Here is a 22,485-nt window from a genome sequence, read left to right as displayed (position 1 = left end):
ATATAGTTGCCTCTTGCGATAAACAAGGGGCACTGAGGACCCATTCTAACCTGGATCCCCACAGGATTACTACTCATTTGCACATGTGTATCAAACTTGGTTAAAGTTAGTATTTAAACAATATATCAGACGTCTCCATATGAGTGGAAAATTCTCGAGTGGGACGTTAAACAATCAATCATAAACAATATAACCCAACATCAATATTGAAATATCAGGTCGTTTAGGACTCAGGTGGTAAAAAAAAGGAATTAAAAAAACAACAACAAAAAATAAATTGTTTTGTAACTGAAAGTCTATAGGAAAATAAAGATAACTGCTTTTTAAGCTCCATATCCATACAATCAATACTCTTATCATCCGCCAAATTTTGATTCGTTTCTCAGGTATGTGTAGATAAAATTCCCTTGACAGCAACCATGAAAACAATTAGAGAGCAGAGGCTATCCTGAAAACGTATAAATATCCAAGTTGAAACTGATAGGAAGACAGTGCATTCCAGATATGTGATGTGGGTGATTTTGATTTTTATAGCTGTTACCGGTGCAGTCCTTTTACCCGAAGGCTGCAGAAATGTTACAATATGTGGTCAGTTGCCGTGGTCAGACTGGACTACATGCAGCCAGTCCTGTGGCGGTGGTTCTCAAATCAGGAAGCGAGAGATATGTGGTTTACCAGAATGGAATGAGGAGGAAGTAGAGGAACATTGCGGGAAACCACTGCGGATAGAACACAGAGTTTGCAATGCGGAGTGTCTAAACGACGGAATGTTTGTTGATGATATTTGCATTTGTAAACCTGGAAAGACCGGTATATGCTGTGAACACGGTAAGCATAAAAGCAAAACTTTTCCAAAAACATTAAAAGAATTTTTACAAATGTAGAAAAAAGACTCCTGCGTACGTTTGGTCGCGGTGGTCTTATGGTTAGGGCACTCACTTCACAACATACATCTGGTTCTGAAACGAATGCTCTAACCACAACAAGCACAACTGACGTCAATTTCGATTATTCAACGATTGTGAACTAAATCATTTAACATAAAATATAATGGCCAAAAAATGTTTCGTTTCAGAGATGTATACTAGTATTCCTATATTTAGTAAGAAATCAAAAATATTTTGTTTGCTTTTTTGAATATTGGACTCAAGTTTTGATTAAGATTGCAGAAAAAATTAGAATTTACATGTATATTTCAACGATCAGTCTTTACAAATGTTACAGTTATAAATAAAGTTTCTTCATTTGTTAGCGACCCTAGGTGTGCTTATAAAAAAAACCTTGTTGTAGAATTTCTTTAAGTTCTTTTTTTAATGTGGATGTATTTGTTGGTGTACTTTATTTTCGCAAATATGTCGCAGTTGCATAGGTTTTAGAGTGCAAGATTTCGGAAAGGGCGTATTGGACGAAGAAACAAACGTCATTGTATATGGGATTCTTTGAGGAAAGTTATGTCTGAATAATATTTACAGAAAAACACATACATTTGTACATGTACATAGAAAAAACAAAGCAAGACAACTAAAAGAACGTCAATCTGCAACTATTTTAGATCAGAATTTAGTGTGTGCATACCAATACGTGTAATAACATATAGTATAAAGACATGCACCATTACACTACTCTGCCAAGTCGTCATTGCATGAAAATTAATATTAGACTCTAAAACGTTTCGTAAATGAACACGAGACACTAATTAGTGCTTGAAAACCACCACAAGTAAATTTGTTGTGCTAGAATATTGGCCAATGCATAACTCCGTTTACCTGATCCGGATATGGGGCTCACGGCGGGTGTGACCGGTCAACAGGGGATGCTTACTCCTCATAGGTACCTGATCCCACCTCTGGTGTGTCCAGGGGTCCGTGTTTGCCCAACTACCTATTTTGCATTGCTTATAGGAGTTATGAGATTGATCACTGTTCGTTATCTTCACCTTGCATAAGGAGATTGGCGAAGAGAAAACTTTAACCGAAACTGAGGTATGCGAAAATGATAGTCCGTGCAACGCCTATAACATTTAAAATACACACGAGGAAAGAACTATTTCGCCGCCTACCTTCTAGTTAATTTTTAAAAGTTATAGTATTAAATGATTTTTATGTAAATACACGTATCTATATGAATTTTCATAAAAATTGATATATTTGACAAAACAAACTTCAGAGAGATAACTATAATTTGGGTTAAAATCAGTAGTTTACTAGAGGAATCAATGGAAAACGGAAAATTATTTTTTAAAACATATCCCCCCCCCGGTGAAACACAGATTCCTTTTTAAAGGTGTTATGAATTGTCATTTAGCAAATTAATACCAACACTTTTATTGTTTCCGGGAGGGGGATATGGTTCTTGAACAAAACACAGTGAAAGTATTCACTCTTTGATCAATTTCAAATAGGGCTAAAGTGTGAAAAATGAAGATTAAGCATTTTTACTCCATATATAAATGTAATAGTAATTTGGCAAATTATATGGTTATTCATTGATATCAATAAGCATTTTGAAATTGAAGACGTTTTAAAGCCCGGTTTCGAAGAACATTTTTCTACCCCTAATCAAAAGGAGCTGAAATTAAAAGCGATTGATTAATTAACACTGATATTAATGTTACTAATCAATAACTAATGGATTCTACTTTGCATTTTAAAAAAATCATTAGCAAAATTGCAAAGCTTTTAAGATATACGAGTTGAAAATGTAGGCGGGAATCCAGAGTTAATGTGCACAGTTCTTCCTTGCAGGAAAATATCACGTGCAAACTCCCCATTTCTAATGATGGTTGGTTTCATTTGTGTTATGTCCCGTCGAAATATTTTCGCCTATATTGAGACGTCACCAAATGTAGGTGAGGTACCACAAATTTAGACATACATGTACATATATGATTAGCGCTTACGGCCGTAGCAGTGAGGGTTCTTTGTCGTGACACCGCCCACCGCGACATGGCTTCTCCATTTTTTAGGTCATATCCGAAGGACCAGTGCTTCTCACTTCTAAATGCCGATCGTTTGGTGAAGGAGCAATCACTACCTCTGTTTATGTCTTAGGTTCAACGCAGCTATTTGCATGGCACGAGCGGGACTAGAACTTGCAATCTCCCGGTTATGAAGCGAACGCTCTACCATTTCCATTGATGGTTGGTTGATTGAATATTGTTTAACGTTCCGCTCCAGAATTTTTCATTCATATGGAGACGTCCCATTTCCATTGAAATTTAACTTTTAATTTCCCTGCATCGAATGATTACAAAATTATTCGGATAACACCAAAACTCGGGAAAATATGCTTTATCTTTATAAAAATCAACATTTTAGGAATTTGTTTACAAGCCGTAAAACAATTTTATCTTAAAATTCTGCACCATACATTGATTAAGTTAGGTTATGTTTAAAGCGTTTTACGAGAATCTTGAAATTTCGGCATTGACAGAAGTGTTAGCGATAAGCGAACGAATGGGAAGAACGCACAGAGTTTATATCCCCACTCTTAACGAAACGTATTTAACGCATAATACAGTGTATAGATGCATGTGTGTACTTCCAACAGGAAGTGATGTACATGTATAAAACAACGATAATTCGTGATTTTATTAAGTCAACGAATTTTTACATTATGTGTTTGAATTATTAGGACTTCTGGCAGTAAATTCCTCTTACTAGGGTCATAGACATCACCTTCGTTTTCAATGGTTTTGTAGGAGAGGGACTTGTAAGTTGTTAGAACTTGTTCCCAATCCTTTTGATTTCATCAATAAAATATGTTCAAAACAAACAAAAACAAAACAATGGTTTTGTTTCAATCTTTTTTACCGATGTATCTCTTCGTGTTCAACACTAATCCGCAATCGGAATACCGGTATATCTACGAACTTTCACTTTACATAAATTGATTCCAAATGAGGCAAACCTTTTATATACATTGGACTCGTTCGATTTAAAATTTGATGTTCATAAATGTATATTAATTAAAGAATCCGCCTGATATATAAAAACAAAAACAAAAAACTGGCTGTAATAACACTCCATGACTCATTGCAGTGAATAACTGACACTAGCAACGATTACCAATTTATTCATATAACAGCAATGACACATTCGGGATATACTGAAATGGACAATATCGGACGCATGTGAAAATTTTGTAGGGTAACTGGGGAGTCGCCCAGTGAGCCAGTTTAACTTAACTTGTAAGGGGTACACTGGGGGGCCCCGAGTAAAACATTCAGTGCCCAGACCTGAACGGACACCAGCATTCTAAGGAGGTAAGCGAGACCCGCCCTTCTCACCTTGTCTCCTGCAGTGCTACCTGGTATGTACATTATCATGGACATAAGCCCCGAACATGCATCAGACTGTAGCATCCCCTCACTGAAGTGATATGGACATGGCCCCAACCGTCCCCGGTGGTGGCCCCACTATTAGTTTACTTGTTTTAACTTGTACGACTTTTAGTACTGTAAATTGCCCCCTGCTTTAGAAGCAGGTGGGGGAAACAATCAGGTTTTGGAGCAGAAACAGTCATCACATACCATTACCGACTCCCCAGTTCGGCCACAGACATTGGAACAATGTCCCCCACAAAAAACTTGAAGGATTAAAAATGAGTGAAACTCAAAATACAATAAAGATTTACATGGATAAGAATAAGTCATTTGACTAAACCACAGTACTTGAACCTGGAGTTGCACAAAAATTACAGTAAACGCACAATTGACAAACAGCAGCAAGTACGAAATGTTAAATTACTTGTGCGGCGGGTAAGAAAAACCTTGACGTTTGAAGAAAAGAAAAAAAGAAAATATTCCAAGGCCGCTTGAATATTGTTGAGAAATAATTGATTTCCCAGGACCGACATACAGCTGAAAGCCATCTGTTCGGAACAACTCAATCTCAGTAGCCTTGATGACATGGTCGTGTCCAATGTACAAACCTCTAACCTGGTTAGCCATGAATTTTTATCATGCAACTATGGGCAAAATGCCAATATCTTCTAGGTACTGAAAACGTGTCGTAGGAGTGCCATCCGCATGAAAAGAGCAATATATAAGTAATGGGGGGGGGGGGGTATAACTATGCCTTAATTGGTAGTGTTGGGCGGATAATTTGACAAACTAGGGGTTTGCCGGTTTGGTTGGTCTTGGACCTAAATGTGTAAATACTAAAACTTGACCTAGTTGGTTTTGAGAAACTTGTGGAGTTGACAATGACAAAAAATTACTGACTGAGCAAACCGTAAAAATGCCAATGAAAAGGCTGCTGAAAAAATAAGACATGATTTAAAAAAAAAAAAAGGCGAGCGACATACTGATGTTGAAGCATGAAAGATTTCAACAAATAATTGGTACGATATAGGAAGTCTGATATATTGAGACGCCTATAGACCGCTTGACACCTTCTAGGGATGGGAGAAATTTGATTGGTTGTTTATGTACATCAACCAGAATTCGCTGTGAATTTTGCCCCAAGACATAGCAGGGTTGGAGGCCTTACGGAGTCGGAATTGCTCGTCATACGTTTGCCAATTTTGTGAACGATTAGCTGCAAGCCTTATTTATATCTCGCATGTACTTAAGCATTGCTTGGGCCGTTTGACTATGTTGAAGTACGATGCTCGTGTACATCATGAAGGCTGATGTCCACTTTTCTATGCTCAAAAAGGAGTTAAGTTGGCGCTTGACTACGCATAGCTTGCCATTGACAAGTTGTACATCCCCGTGGGACTCAAATTGCTCCAATTCCGGAGCCGATTGGAGTAGGACAGACAGATCAATAAATCCCCCTCCCATATTTTTTGCTTGAGTTCAAGCGGGACATGACTGTCGATATCATCGCATGTAGATGTAATTTGACAAGATAAGGGTAAATAGGCCGCTTGGTCCAACAAAAAATTGAAAAACTCACCCGGGTTATCCGGTGTATTTTCGATTGGGAATCGAGGGACCTCCTCAGGGGGCTGTGGCTGCCCCTCTGCAGGGGCTAGTCGATCCGTCCAAGGTGTGGCCGTGTGCTTTGGACTTCGTTCCCGGAGTTGAGCTGTTGTCCGACGATTACGTTTCATCCCGACCCCCCTGGCCGGGGATCTCTGGGTCGCTGCTCGATTTTAGGTGGCATTCCTAATGCAGGAAAAATTGTCAAGAAGCTACGTGTAGGGAATAAATCAAAAAAAAGGGGGGGGGGGGGAACTCGGCCACGTGCTTGGTTTCCGCCTCAAATACAAGAACCACGTTGCTGCTTCGGTTGGAAAAAGTGTAATGAATGGGTTCGATCACAGGGAGTACCGAGTGTGACGTAGTGCATACAAATTAACTTGTACCATCTAGCCGGTAAAGTCACGTAGACCCGACCTACAGGGTGTATCACAATTAATACGGACTACTTGATATAAACTCACATAATCTCGATTATTCGAGGTGTAGAAATGATATCAAATTCAAGCTCAATTATCTTTAAAATATCTAGTTCAATTAAAACAATTTCGATTTAAAAAGGCTAATTTGGGGGGAAATTGTTGAAAACAATATTCATCTTTTTCAATGTTGTTTTGGGGTGGGTGGGTTGGTAAAAACCTCTTTTTTCATTATTATTGTTGTACATTTACATGTATATAGCGCTTTATCTAATCAAGACAACCGCCCTAAAGCGTTTTACGTGTAAAACAATAAAAGCAAACTCAAAAAACAATACATACATAGAAAAAAACCACAAAAAAATATTAAAACTGAGGTTAACATTACTTAGCTATGAGAAGGCAAAACTACACGATTTTTTCTTATCATTGGATAGACTCATAAAATCCTTTCTTAAAGGGACTGACTCACAATTTTCCCTAAAATTTTGTTTGCAATATTAATGATCAAAATCTACTGTCTAATGTGTTTGAAAGATTTCACATAAAAATTAAGGTTATAAATAATCACAGAAGCTCATTTTAGAGAGTTTGTTATTTGTTGTGAAAACAAAGTTTGAGGTGTGTTATTGTTTATGGAGTTTTTAAAAGAAATGGATTTCGATTTAAGTGCATTATATCTATCACATTTCAAGTATTCTTTAGGTAAAATGTGTCATCTAGCAGTTAAATTTGTGACCGTACAAAATTAACAACTCACTGGTTTATTTGTTAACATAAAAAGACTCGAGTCTTTGTTTACATATAACACAGATTTAAAGCTAACATATTGCTTTTATTTTTGCATTATGAAGGTCAAAATTTTGGATATCAATATTAAGTGAGTTATATTTTTAATATTTGGCTTAAAAATGATTTTTTTTTTAAATCGTGAACCGTTCCCTTTAAGGTGGCAGCCATAATAAAGTAAAAACATTTTAAAGGGGTTAAATTATAATTCAAATATTTCTTCAGTATATTTATTTTATTGGTGAATCCACATACTGTCACAATGGGGGGGGGGGGGGTGTAAGAAAATGACAAAGCAGGGAAAGGAGGTGTACCCACAGGCCCTTGCATAATATTTATAATCGTTAAAATTCCTATGCATTAATATGTAGTATATTAAACAGTGTATTCTGAGAATAAATGATGGTATATATAGATGATAAGGTTGAAAACATTCAAATCACATGTAAGCCGAAATCCTGGATCCGCCATTACCTTGTTCAGGACAAGCCTTTTTGAATTTACCAAATGCTGACATCCTCATAACATTATTGCATACAATATTTTCTGTTCCGTTTTCCGTTCCGCGTTTTAGCAACACGCATCATATTGCTGTTGACAAGGAAAACTATGTTTTGCTGCAGAATACGTTATTCGATCAAATCAAATAAATCGTAATGATTATCTAATTTCTTTAAGCTCTTCCTGATCTCACCGTTAAAATTGCCAGGGGTCCGTGTTTACTCTGCTCCCAGTTTTGCATTTGAGATTGATCACTGTTCGTTATCTTTTTCTTATGCAATGACAACCGAATGTCTAAATAATTTAGAATTCTCACAGGATCAAAACGGAATTATATAATGACTCAGGATAAATAAACAAGATAACCGATACGAAAGTTTTTTTTTTTTTAAATTCAGATTGAAACAGTTTTTTTTTTCTCCTCGGCTGAAAACTTGAGTGAGCTTTTAAATTCAAAATGTGTTTGTCGTCCGTCTGTCTGGCGTCTATAAACATTTCACATTTTCTATTTCTTCTCAGGAACTACTGAACTAATTTCAACAAAACTGGTGCAAAGCATGTATATGTAAAGGGAATTCTTAGTTTGTTTAAATGAAGGACGATGTTTCATTCGAAAGGGACATGATTTGAAAAAAAAATATAAGTGTAATGATTTAAAAATCTTTACAAGAACCAATAGTCTATGAACATAGAAGCTTTACTATATGACGATAATTTCAGTTTAATTCATGATCCCTAGAGTCAGGATTGGACACATATTAAGTTTGTGAGGTCCACAGCTCTATGTGTTCAGACCGCCTTTAGTGCTTTAAGAGAATTAAAACCTAGATACATTTTTTATACATATCAAGAATCGCAATGGTACAACACATTGAATTTATATGCAATCATCCTCATGAAAAAATAATCAATCTCATAAAACCTATAAAGAATATAAAATTGATTAGGGCAAACACGGACCGCTAGACACACCAGAAGTGGGGCGTTACTAAAACGCGGAACGGAACGGAAAATATTTTATGCAATTATGTTATGAGGAGGTCAGCATTTTGTAAAATCAAAAGGCTTATTACGAACAAGGAAAGCAGAAATTACAGAGAGAACGCGAAGTAATCCACAGAATCCTCCGTTTAATATACTTCATACTAATGCGTCAGTATTTTAAAACCATTAACTTACCAAGGAAAATATTAAGCAAGGGCTTGTGGGTACCATCGTTTTTCCTGGCTTTGTCATTTGCCCAACTCTCTATTTTGTATTGCTTATAGGAGACTGATCACTGTTCGTTATCTTCACCTTTCATGATGCAGGATTTTAAGATAAAATTGTGTACCAGAATTTTTATTTTAATCAAACTTAAGCATCCACTCCCCCCTCCCCCCCCCACCCCCCGATTTTTTGTGTTGTATTAGCTACACTAATCATTCTAATTCTTAAATTCCATTCCGTTTCCGTTCCGCGTTTTAGCAACACCCCAAGTAGTAGAATCAGGTGCCGGTCACTTCCGCCCCAAGCCCTCTATCTTCATCATGTAAACGGTTGGATGGTTGGTTTTATATTGTTTAAGGTAACTCCATACTCTCAGTTTTATCTGATACAAGTTTGAAAAATGTATTTATTTCCATTCATTAGAGTTAAAACTAACAAATTATCAAATAAAATACATATGTCATCACACTTTTAAGATACGAGACGTACATAAACAGAATCATATATCACAGTCAGAAAATTGCAATTTTCCTTAAACAGCGTTATCAAAATTTCATAGAAACTGCATGGTTATGACGATATAGTAGCAATCATAACAATTTCATGAAACTGTATCTTCACAAAAATATACAAAATGTCCGTAAAATTAAAGGAAATCTATCGCATAATAGACTTGATAAAAAAAATCAATAGAAACAGAGTTATTGCCCTTGGATTCAATATTTTAAAACGTATAATTGATTATTCATCTATAACTTAGACTTTTAAAATAGTTTATTTTTAACAAGATTTTTTACAATAACTATCGGAAAAGACTCCAACCAAATTGATGGAAGTTCCTATCACGCATAAATGTAAATAAATCATTGATTTTGCAAAATCTGATGACATCACAGGAGGGTGGAATTACTTTAACGTCCCACTTGAGAATATTTCGGTCATATGGAGACGCCACCATTGCCAGTGAAGGGCTGCAAAATTTAGGCCTATGCTTGGCGCTTACGGCCTTCGAGCAGAGAGGGATCTTTATCGTGCCACAACTTTTGTGACACGGGGCCTCGGATTTTGCGGTCTCATCGGAAGGACCGCCCCCATTTAGTCGCCTCTTACGACAAGCAACGGGGTACTGAGGACCTATTCTAACCTGGATAACCACGGGATCATCTGGTAAACGGAGTAATCCGTAGTCAAAAGCAATATGCAAAGTACGGCCTATCAATTGGAATGAAACACGCCAGATATTGGACTCCAGTAGTGTTATCTGAAATGTGTTCACATCATGCCCCTTGGTGTCAGAGCCTCTATAGGGATTCTTATTTTCAAATTTGAGCACATGAAGAAAATTCAATTTAAAAAAAAAATCTCAAGCACAAGGATACAGTTGGTCAAATCAATATCCAAGCAACCTCATGTAGAGCAAATTCATATTTCGTCACGCCATCACCCTTGACAAAGTTGTGGATTTTGTATTTGGCTACGATTGGGGCCTAAATGTATAAATTGAAATACCTGTATTAGGAAAATACTATACATAACGGAGATTCATATTTATTCAATCCATCAGTCAAAATGGAACCACAAGATAATCCAAAGTTGTATATAGAATGTACATGTAGGATGGTTGGTTTATATTGTTTACCGTCCCTCTCGAGAATTTTTCACCGATATGGAGACGTCACCATTGTCGTCGTAGCGCTACAAAAGTTAGACCTATGCTCGTCGCTTACGGCCTTTGAGCAGGAATGGATCTTTATCGTTCAACACCTGATGAGACTCCGGGCCTCGGTTTTTGCGGTGTAATCCGAAGGATCTCTCCTATTTCATTGCCCTTTACGACAAGGAAAGGGTATTGAAGACGTATTTTGACTTGGATCCCTACGGGACTTGTATACAGAAATAGATGAACCGACTGCGGTAGCCTGGGGGATCGCTTTGCAATCGGGAGGCCCGGATTTGATCCCACAAAAAATCAAAACATGGATATGATATTAAAATCTTCTCAAGAACCACTGTGTGACAATAGTTCAAATTTTTAGATTGAAATTATACCATTATTATGTAGGGTACATGTGAGATTGTTTTATAGGGAAACTTTTGGGTCAGGTGTCAAGGATGAGTAAACATTCCTTATTTAGCTCTACATCTTGATTAGTTAAACGGAGTAATCTTTAGTCAAAATTAGTATAGTAAGAACGGTCCAACGATTGGTCTGAAAAACGTCAGACAGCGATTCGCATTTTGAATGGTTTTCTGATCCCATCAAAAAGCATAATTTTAACAGTAAAGATGATAGTAGGAAATAACAAATGGGTACACATTCACGACAGATTTAAACACAGTGCTATACATGCACTTTATATAATCGCTATATTACATTCTTTCTGACTTAAAACTTCAGACAATGATTGTACGCTGATCCTTGTACCGTTATACTTTTGATGATAACAAACAGTGATCCATCTCATCAAACTTATGAATCTTTTTTTTTCAATTTGACCAATGAATATGGATCTTGGTATCATTTTTGTTATCATCGATCATTAGATTTGACTGCTGTAATGGTAAATCGTGACATGATCTTTTGTATTTAAGACTTAACTTCGTTGGATAGCCTCACAACATCGAAAGAAAGGGCGTCTTCATTCCTCAGGGAAATTGGAAGTCGATCAAAGAGGGATGACTACATTGACGAGGAATGTAGTGAATCGGGGTCTTGTGATCACGAAGAAGTGGACGAATGGATCCATGACCGTCACATCCAGAAAAGTGTGGTACGTTGAGATTTGACATATGCTTAATCTGTAGCACTCATCATTATTAGTTATTCGGTGTTGACCGTGTTAGGACGTACATCGCTGGGTTGATTATTAAGTCTCCCAAACGAAGTTTGGAAACTTCTTGTTTTTGCTGGGTTCTTCTTCTGCCGCTTCTCTCTCGCGTCTAAAGCTGTCCGACACTGTTCTCTGTAACCAGTCGATGAAATTAATGGATATTCAAGGATATGATAGGCCAATATACTAGTATCTAGATGTGCAGAAATGTGGGTATTTTTTTTAATCTTAGATTGAAAGGGGTTTGAGTACATTGGGGGGTGGGGGGGGTGGGTGGGTGTTCAAATGGGGGTGGGGTTTAACATAGAACTCTATGGGGAAAATAATTCCAAAATTTAAGGTAATTCCACCTCTCTAGAATTATAGATCCAATCTTATATTTGATTGTTGATTCTTCAAATAATATATATATCTTAGTAACAAATTAAAATGATAAAATACGTATGCTGCGATAACAATAAATTTTTCATCCATTAGCATATATATATATCCGTTATCAATGTCAAAAAATTGCAATTTTCCTAAAACAGCATTATCAACATTTCACAAAAACTAGTTAAAACTATATAAAAGTATTCATAACAATTTCATGAAAGTGTTTCTTTAAAAACATACAAAATGTGTGTGAAAAATAAAGGAAATCTATCGCATATTGGACTTGATAATTAAAGCTGTATGACCCGATGTTCATGTATTATTTTTGTACATAATTACATTAAAGCAGATTAATTACTTTATAAAGTTATTAACTTTCCCTTAATTACATGCTTGAAAACATCTGCATGTAAAAGAAAACAGTGAGAATATTATTTAGAAAGTAAATATAGTGTGGTACATATATAAATCATCCCATAAATTATACAGTTTTAGACGTCTATAAATAGACCCACGCGCGTCCGGGGAATCATTAACTCATACGCAACTGTCTAGTTTTAAGGCTGAGAGAGCGTAAAATAACGAATTATTAAGAAGTATTTTATATGTTTATTTCTATTAAACTTATGGCACGGTACTGTTGTAACAAAATACACAGCTTTACACAAATAAGACCACCGATGATCTGAAAGTTTGAATTGGTCACGTGGCTGGCACTTGAAATGGCAGAGTGACACGGTTATTTGTAAACATCGATCTAAAATCAAATAATTTTAGTTAAAACAGGTGAAATAATGTATATATCATACAGCTTCATAACTACATAAGTGCGATGATTTGATAGCGTTTTTACGAGATGGAAAAACATATTGTAATTCGGACCATACAGCTTTAATTTATTGAAAACAGAGTTATTGTCTTAACATTAAATATTTTGATTGATTGATTGAATATTGTTTAACGTCCCGCTCGAGAATATTTCACTCATATAGAGTGGTCACCACTGCCGGTGAGGGGCTGCAAAATTTCGGCCTATGCTCGGCGCTTATGGCCATTGAGCAGGGAGGGATCTTTATCGGGCCACACCTGCTGTGACACGGGACCTCGGTTTTGGCGGTCTCATCCGAAGGACCGCCCCATTTAGTTGCCTCTTACGACAAGCAACGGGGTACTGAGGACCTATTCTAACCTGGATCCCCATGGGAAACATATAATTGATTATGCATATGTTATGTAGACTTTTGAAATATTTTATGGTTTACAAGATTTTTTTTACAATAACTTTGGTAAAAGACCCCAACAAAATTCATGTTCCTGTCATGCATAAATCGTTTTAAATCAATGACTTTGCGAAATCTTATGACGTCACAGGAGGGTGGAACTTCGTTAACAGATGTGATAGGTAGAGTCCCGGGGTCTTCGGAAGTGAAAATACAATGACAGGGCCTACAAATTAGTATCGAGGTTAAGTGACTTTAATTATTGACCTTGACCTCTAATCTTGAACATATAAACTCATGTAACTTCAGAACTGGAATTGATAGAGACATGGGACATTCAGAAAAGTCAAGAGGATGATAAGATCTAGAAACTAATGTCAAGGTCAAGTGACTCCACTGACCTTGACCTTAGAACATGAAATTTGTATTAATTAAAAACCAAGTCTGATAGAGACATAGGGTCGTCAAAAAGGATTATGGGATATACAAGTTAGTATCAAGGTGAAATACATTAGAACATAGAATTGGTATTACTTAAGAAGCAAATCTGATGGAGGTATGGGATCTTCGAAAATGATGAAAGAATGATGAGATTTACAAATTAGTATCGAGATCAAATAACTTTAGTGACCTTGACATCTGACCTTGAACATATAATTTTAGAACCGCAATTAATAGAGACATTGGATCTTCAAAAATGATAAGAGGATAAAATCTTATCATGTCGCGAGTTCGAATCCCGGCCGCGAGAGACCTAAGTCGTTAAATCAGGTAATGATAGTTTTATCGCCAAACGCTCGGCATCATGTGTGAATGTCACGGGTCCTCTGGGATGACCTAAACACAGTAGGTGTGACACCCAGCGCCGAGTAGAGGCCTAAATTTGAAGTCCTTCACCGGTATTGGTGACGTCTCCATATGAGTGAAAATTCTGAAGAGGAATGTTAAGCAAGATGCAATACAATACTAACTAGTATCAAGGTCAAGTGACCTTAGCCATTGACCTGAGATCATAGACTTGGTATTAAGGAATAGGTCTGATAAAGATATGGGATCTTCAGAAATGATAAATGATCTACAAATTGGTATCAAGGTCAAGTGACTCCAGTGACCTTAACCTCTGAACTTGAACATAATTCTGGTATAACTTTAGAACCTGGACTGATAGAGTCATGGAATCTTCAGAAATGATAAAAGGATGTAATGACCTACAAACTAGTATCTCCAGTGACCTAGACCTTGGTCATAAAAACTTATATAACTTTAGAACGGGGACTGATAGAGACACGGGATCTCACAAACTAGGATCAAGGTCAAGTGACACCAAGTTTATAAAGGAAAACTGGATTTTTGAAAATCAAAGTTTTCGTGATCTTGAGTTGTCATATGAAGTTAAAATTAACATGGGTTTTGTGAAGAGGGATAGTAGTACCTAACCAGGGGCGGATCCAGAAATCGCGGAGGGAGGGGGGGGGGCGCAACTTTATGAGACAAGGGGTTTGAGGTCCGCCTTGAGGCCTCCCAAGGGGTGAAGTCCCCGGAACCTTTAAGAGTTTACAGATTTTATAGGGATTGAAATATGTCTCCTATGTAGTCAATTCTACTATTTTCTGTCATTTTTAACAAAGTGAAATTAATTAAATGACGCAAATTTTAAGAGTTTTGGGGAAGAAAATCTCCCAATAAAAGTAATTCAATAAATCAAAAGATTTTGCCATTTATTTCTCCGAGGATAGAAAAAAATATTGCTTCTTTTATCGTTTACATTTTGTAAAACAAAAGACTACGATTAACCGTAAATTTGGAAAATGGAAGGGGGAAGGGGCGCCGGCTGCGCCCCTCCCTCAAATCCGCCACTGCTAACACAGACAACAATTTTATACTTGCATTAGGAAGGTCCATATGTTAATTGGCAACTTTAAATAAAGAATAGTTTCCATATTCAATATCAAAATATAAAAGCATTACTCCCAGAAGACGTGTCCACCATCATTGAAAGTTCTTGCAAAGATCCATCTAAACTGTTAGCATCCTCCTAATGATAGTGTTAATTCATATTCATATATATCCAGTAGTTGGGATGATGGTACAATTATTATGTTCCCCAAACGGAGTTTGGGAACATATTGGTTTTACTCTGTTTCTTACTATTAATATTCTTCCTTCTTGAGACTTTTTTGTCCACGAGTGTTCTCAGAAACTACTCAAGGGATCAAGATGAAACCTGTTTAGGATGATAGTATAGAATATGTAGATGTACGGAACGAATGGCATTTTGTCTGAAAATGCATGCATGTACATGCACTTGCATTGGAATTTTTTTATTACAAACTTTGTAAATGCGTCTAACTTTTTCGGTCACCTGAGTGTACTCAGGTGACCTATTGCAATTGACTGTCGTCCGTCGTCGTTCGATGTGCGTTAACAATTGAACATTTTTAACTTCTTGATAACTATCAGTCCAATTCTTTTCATATTTGGCATGAAACATCTTTGGGACAAGGGGGACACAAATTGTTAATTTCATGACCCCATCACCCCTGGGGCATTAGGGGCGTGGCAAAAACTCCCCCAAATTGACAAATCTTCTCAAGAACCGCACACGTGTAAGAAAAGCTAAATGCATAGTAATGTAGAGCAGGAAGGCCTCTACCAAAATTGTAACTTTCATGATCACCGGGGTAGTGCTTCTGACCCCAGGGCGGGGCCAAACTTGGTATATAGTGTTTATGTGTAAATCTTTAGAGCTATTGATTGAAACTCAATGGATATTTAGAAAAAAAACAGGTAGTCCTTTACCAAAATAGTAAATTTGATGATCCCAGGAGTAGGGGTTTTGGTATCGGTGGGGCCAAATTGATCAGTTCTTAAATGTGTGAACAATAGACATTTTAACTTCTTGATAACTATCATCGCAATTCTTTTCAAATTTGATATGAAGCATTTTTGGGAGAAGGAGGACATAAATTATGAATTTCAGGATTCCTTCACCCCTGAGGCCTTAGGGGCGGGGCAACAACTGCTCAAAATTGACCAATTTTCAAAAATCGTCGTCTCTACAACCGTACATGTTTAAGAAAAACTAAATGCCTAGTGATGTATAGCAGGACAGCCTCCACCAAAATAGTAAATTTCATGATCCACGGGGTATTGGTTCTGACCCCAGGGCGGGGCCAAACTTACTATATAGTGTTTATTTGTAATTTAGTGTTATTGATACTAAATTGAAACTAAATGAATATTTAGAAAGAGCAGGTAGTCCTTTATCAAAATTGTAAATTTGATGATCCCTGGAGTAGGGTTTTTGACCCCAGGTTGGGACCAAACTTAGTATATTGTATTTATCTGTAAGTTTGCTGATACTGTATAAATTCCAAATGCATACTTACATATATAGGAATAGCAGAAAAGGATGTACGAAAAAAAGGTAATTTTACACATCTCGTTTCATACTGTTGCTGAACATTAAAATTTGGCTTAGATATTCAGAACAGGATTTTTTCTTCTAAATTTGATAGCCCTTGGGAGTAGTGATACTAGGTGACCCATAATGCTTGTGGGCCTCTTGTTTATTTTTGAATGAAATCGTTTGATAGTTTATTTTTCAATGAAATCGTTTGATATTTATATCGTTGATATAACTTGAGACCTTTAACCGTTTAGCATGGTCAAAATTACAATTTGTGCTTCAATTTGATTGGATAATACTAACAAGGAAATATAATGATATTTACAGGATAGGTATAAATGCCAAATATATACAGATCGATATCGATGTAATAAAAATTGCAAACGTGCATGCGCACGCACGTGCATTGTCTTTTGAAGGTTCAATTCTTTAAATGACCATAACTTTTTTGTTTTTCCACAGAATGTTTTAAAACTTAGTTTATAAATGTATCTTGATATTCTTAACTCAAATCTATAGTCAAAATAAATTTCCAGCACGTACATGCACGTGTGCTAACTTCTGATTGAAATCGTCATAACTTTCTTATAAATGATGAAAACAATAATTATGAATTCAAATGTATACTCTAAGCATATCTATCAAATGTCTATTGAATGACATCAATATCGATGCTGAGTCATACTCACGTGCACGTGTATACACGTGCATAGTTTTTCTTTCATTTTATGGGTACTAAAATTGCCATAACTTTTTAATTAAAGACGCAAATGAATTCAAAATTTATCCTGTAAATCTATGATTTGAATGGTGTCAACAAACATTCCATTATCAAAATCCAATGCGCGTGCATGGTAAGTTTTAAGGTCTAAATTCAGGTATTGGTCTATAATATTTTTTAGATTGCAGTGAATAGTTTTGAAATTTAGGTTGCAGATATGTTTTGGGCTTCTCCAATTATTGATGGTGTCAAAATCACTTTTACGCACGTGCGCTAAACCTGATTGGACGATTTTGAAATCACCATAACTTTCTTATAAATGAAGCAATCGATATCAAATTCATAGGGAATATAGCGTTCAAATGTTTATTGCATAGCAGCAACAAGAATGTTGTGTCGTACTCACGCTCGCGCGTGTATGCACGTGAATTGCTTTTGGTCGTCGTAGTTTCGAGTTGCTGTTAATTTCTCGTTTTTCATTGAACTGTTGTGAAACTTCTTTTGTAGTCATATAATTAGACTTGTAATGTATCGACATGGTCAAATTACTCACCAGCACGTGCATGTACGTACGTGCACATAATTCTCATGTCTAAAACAGATTTGTTTTAGCATGACATGGAATGAACGTTATAAAATAATTATATATTCAGACACTTCACAGATTGATATGGTCAAAAGCACTTGTACTGAAACAAATGACACAAATTGCTAAATGGGGGAATGTTTGGGGAACTTCTGTAACGGTCCCGTTACAATAAGTATTAGATGGTATTGGGAAAGATCTTCGTTACATATACGCATTCAGGGTATCTCTGGGATGGTTAAGATAATGATCGCATAGGTCAGGGTCAAAGAAGTAATACCAAACTGCATATGCTCTGATATCTTTTAGAATTAAAATCTCACTGCTCTATAAATATAATGTACTAACTCTGGAAGAACAAGTCGACATCTTTTAAAATGTGTTTTATATTGGTTTACTTCCATTATAAATACTTTCTGGAAAAACAAATGGCTTAATCAGATGAACAGTGTGGGAATAATTAAAAACTCCATTAAACTTAACAGTGCAAGTGGATGAAAGACAGGCGATGCGGGGAAAAAAGATGTGGACCAGGATACCGCTGTTATACGACCAATGATGATTGCTCCAGGTATAGCCAATACCACGTGGGGTGTTCAGGTAAGAACAAACAGATTATAAGATACAACATACATTGTTACATGTATATCAATCACAAGTGAAAAGAATTTCAATATACAGATTATACTACCTTTATGTAGATATAAACGAATGTGACAGTAACCCATGCATGCACGGAGGAAGATGCCACAATTTAGTGAATAGGTTCACGTGTTCTTGCCCGGATGGGTATAATGGAAGACAATGTGAATATGGTAAATCTGCGCGATCGATTTAATTGCAAAGATTTGCGCTTTGATATTTGTATGGGTATATAATCTAATATTTATGTTTACAATTCTAATTTATATATTAATTTTTATAATTCATGATATTTATTTGTATTACATTACAAAAATGATTTACTGTACTATTTATTACATTGTTATAGATATAAACGAATGTAACAGTAACCCATGTATGCACGGAGGAACATGCCACAATTTAGTAAATAGGTTCACGTGTTCTTGCCCGGATGAGTATTATGGAACACATTGCGAATACGGTAAATATGCGTGATTGATTTCATTGCAGAAATGGGTGTTTTAATATATTTATAGATCATTTATTTACTAAACGAGTAAAATACTTTTTTAAAGCAATTACGAATAGTTGTGATACGTTATGTAGTGTTTGTGGTTGTACACATTGTGCATATATTTCAGAAATGCATTAAGGTATCAACTGTGACTCTTTACACCGGTATCCTTCATGGAACGCGTATATTTGCATTCTTTTTCATTTCTTTGGAATTTCCGAGCTGTTAAAATAGATGTACCATATCCGCGCTTGATTACATTTGCAGCACGCTCATGAGGAAGTTAATATCATTACAATTTGTAAATATATCAAAGGCAATACATTGGAAAGATAAATATGAAAGGTGAAGAAAATGAACAGTGATCAATCTTTTAACTCCTATAAGCAATACAAGATAGAGAGTTGGGCAAACACGGACCCTTGATATACCAGAGGTGGGATCATGTTCTTAGGAGGAGGATCCTGTCAACCTGTCACACCCGCCGTGAGCCCTATATCTTGATCAGGCAAACGGAACCATCCGCGAACAAAATCAGTGTGTCAAGAACGACCTAACAATCGGTATGAAACACGTTAGACAGCATTTGACCCAATTATAGGTTGTATTGGCAAATTATTAGAACATATAATTTGCGAAATGCTGACTTTAAACGAGACTGTTGAAACACCTTTACCATCAACTTGTTTGTCAGTAGCCTGTCTCGATTTAAAAACCGACCACATGCAGACCTCTTGCGTATCGAATCAGTTGAGAGATATAAACACCATATGCAGGTAATAATGGAATATTGCTACATAAATATGGGAAGTTGACGATGGAAAAGCTGAAATAACTCCGGTTGTCCTAAAGTCGAGTTGTTAGTTTGCCGTTAATATCTACTTTCAGTAAAATATATAAGCATTAAGTAGGAGTGGAATACTCTGTGTTGTCTTTCACCTCGAGCTCACAGGTATACATCGAATCACCACATGAATGAAAGTTATTATTGTTAATATATAAAACTTCGTCGATATATCTAAATGTCGATTTGAAGGCCACAGCAAAAGGTTTTTTCTTCTCACGTAGATATTTCTAAATAAATTCTGCTTCATATGAACACAAAACAGGTCAGCTAACAAAGGAGCACAATTCTTGCCCATAGGAATTTCGACAGACTGTTGGAAGACGTCATCAGCAAAGACCACGAACATATTGTCAATGAGGAACTCTAGCATATTTTTCATTTCAACTATAGAATACTTGTGCGTGGAATCAGAGTGGTGTTTAACAAATGAATTTTTTCCCGATTATTGATCACTAGATATGAATATTTCCGTTTTCCCTTTTTGTTGAAGAAGGAACTGTCTATGATGTCAAAAAATCTAGTCTTTAATTTATCGTGAGGAATGGTCGTGTAAAGTGTTGAAAAGTCATACGTTTTGATGTTGTTGATTTGAGAAAAGTTTTGCGATATCAAGTTTACTAAGTTCTTTAGAATTTTTTTAAAATCCACATTTGATTTACACCACTTCTAGCATATGTAGTTGCAAAGTAAGTTTGCAGTGTTTACTTCATAGCTGTTGATATTTTCGTGAGGAACAAAGATAGGAACTTGGTAAAGCATTTGCTGGATCCAGCAATGTATTTTTGTAAGGGTTTTTATGCAGTTTAGGAATCCAGTATAGGTATGGTAACTCATTTTCATTCAACCCATTATTGGGATATCAAATGTGTCTAAAACTGAAACATGGTTTTGAAGAAATTCATCTTTTGAAAGGTCAGTTGGAGTATAAGTACGATTACCAAAAGTGGAATTAATGCCTAGATCTTTTAAAATATAGCTGTGATAATGATCCTTACAAACAAAGACAATGTTGTTACAAGCTTTGTCAACTGGAACCAAAACATATGCCTCATGTAACCTACAGTACACGACACGAATTTTATACACCCCACCGTGGAAAGACCACGGTGGAAAATGCACGGAGATACACCGTGTCCTCCGTGTTCCACGGTGTGTGTTATTTGCGAATACACACAGCTGCTAAGAGCTTTGTTCTGGCCACCGGTGCCTTGCGGGAGATGTGAAAATGTGCCGCAGGCCAAATACTCATGATAAGGGTGAAATTTTAAGAAAAGGAAAAATGTCAATATTTTCCCTCCTAATACTTATATTGTTTTTCAGCGTTTTGAGCCAATTCCAACGATACCAAACACTATATATTATGTTTTTGAGAAAACCTGGTTTTGAATTTTTTTCTTTTAGTCTTTTGTTCTTCATTAAAATATTCTTAAATTCTATAATAATGCGTACTTGCAGGCAATTCTGTTTTGAATGCGAATTAGTATATTCAGTAAATGAAAAGCATACATGTACAATATGTAATAGGGATATTTAATAATTACCGATGTGCGCTCTCTCTCTCTCTCTGTCTCTCTCTCTCTCTCTGATAAATGCGCTGTTTAACATAATTACTTTCATCATATTGTGTTAATATGCATCTTGACAAATATAACTTGATCCAATATAGAAATTAGAGCATTGTCGATGATTAACAAATTGGAATTAATTTATTACTTAATTAATAGAAGCAAAAATACAAACCATCGAATTGTTTATTTTTAAAATCCCGAGTTAATTACATTTGACGGAGACTTATGTTCAATGTATTTTCAAATTGATAGATGTTTTCATTAAAAAAAAATTCCATCGGGAGTGTCTGGATAATGTAATGATTTTTGTATAATAAGTATATACCATGCAAATTCCTAGGGTCTTTGTCCCAGTATAACTAAATTACGGTTAGCTAGTTTGGGTTTTGACTTCTTATGAAAAGTGTGAAATATATTGGATCGGCGAGCTATCAGATCTAGTCTAAGATCACGGGTATCTTGCGCCGACCCAATATATTTCACACTTTCCGCAAGAAGACAAGCACTTCTATTGATTTCAAATACACGGATTAGCTGACCCCCAATTGTTCTACTAAGGCGAAAACCCCTTCGAATTTGCATGGGATGTACAAATTATAAACAGGTCATTGTTATAGTCATACATCATAGTACCGCTAAACCGACAAACATTTTTTTTAATTTTAGATAAGTTATCGAATGATGAAGTATGACCAAACTGCAGATTGAACTTTATAGAGCCCCGTGCTAGCATTACTTATATTTTTCAATGTATTAGAAGGGGTATGTTGCCGTTAAGTTGTGTAAAATTCTTGACACGCAATAAGATAACAAATGGTGCTTAAATTGTCCGATTATGAAAACCTTAGGGGGGGGTGTAGTAGTCTGAAACTGTCTCAATTCCCCCTTCCGACTTCAATTTCTTAAATCGTGCAGTGGGTAGATCGTTACGAATGTAGCACGG

The 22,485-nt window shown here is 36.1% G+C and overlaps 1 protein-coding gene across 1 annotated transcript in view; it reads left to right on the top strand.

Moving 5' to 3' along the window:
- Nucleotides 1-474: 474 nt before the first annotated feature.
- LOC125649241 (uncharacterized) overlaps nt 475-22,485 on the top strand; it is a 63,859-nt gene continuing 41,848 nt past the window's right edge. The window contains exons 1-5 of the mRNA XM_056167191.1: nt 475-828; nt 11,440-11,618; nt 18,475-18,589; nt 18,691-18,804; nt 18,981-19,094. Coding sequence (XP_056023166.1) covers nt 510-828; nt 11,440-11,618; nt 18,475-18,589; nt 18,691-18,804; nt 18,981-19,094 — 841 coding nt within the window. The 5' untranslated portion in view covers nt 475-509. The remainder of the gene's footprint in view (nt 829-11,439; nt 11,619-18,474; nt 18,590-18,690; nt 18,805-18,980; nt 19,095-22,485) is intronic.

This window comes from Ostrea edulis, chromosome 5, assembly GCF_947568905.1.
Source record: "Ostrea edulis chromosome 5, xbOstEdul1.1, whole genome shotgun sequence".
In the NCBI taxonomy this organism is placed as follows: domain Eukaryota; kingdom Metazoa; phylum Mollusca; class Bivalvia; order Ostreida; family Ostreidae; genus Ostrea; species Ostrea edulis.
The sequence above is the reverse complement of the archived record's forward strand: the minus strand, read 5'-3'. Positions and strand labels throughout refer to the sequence as shown.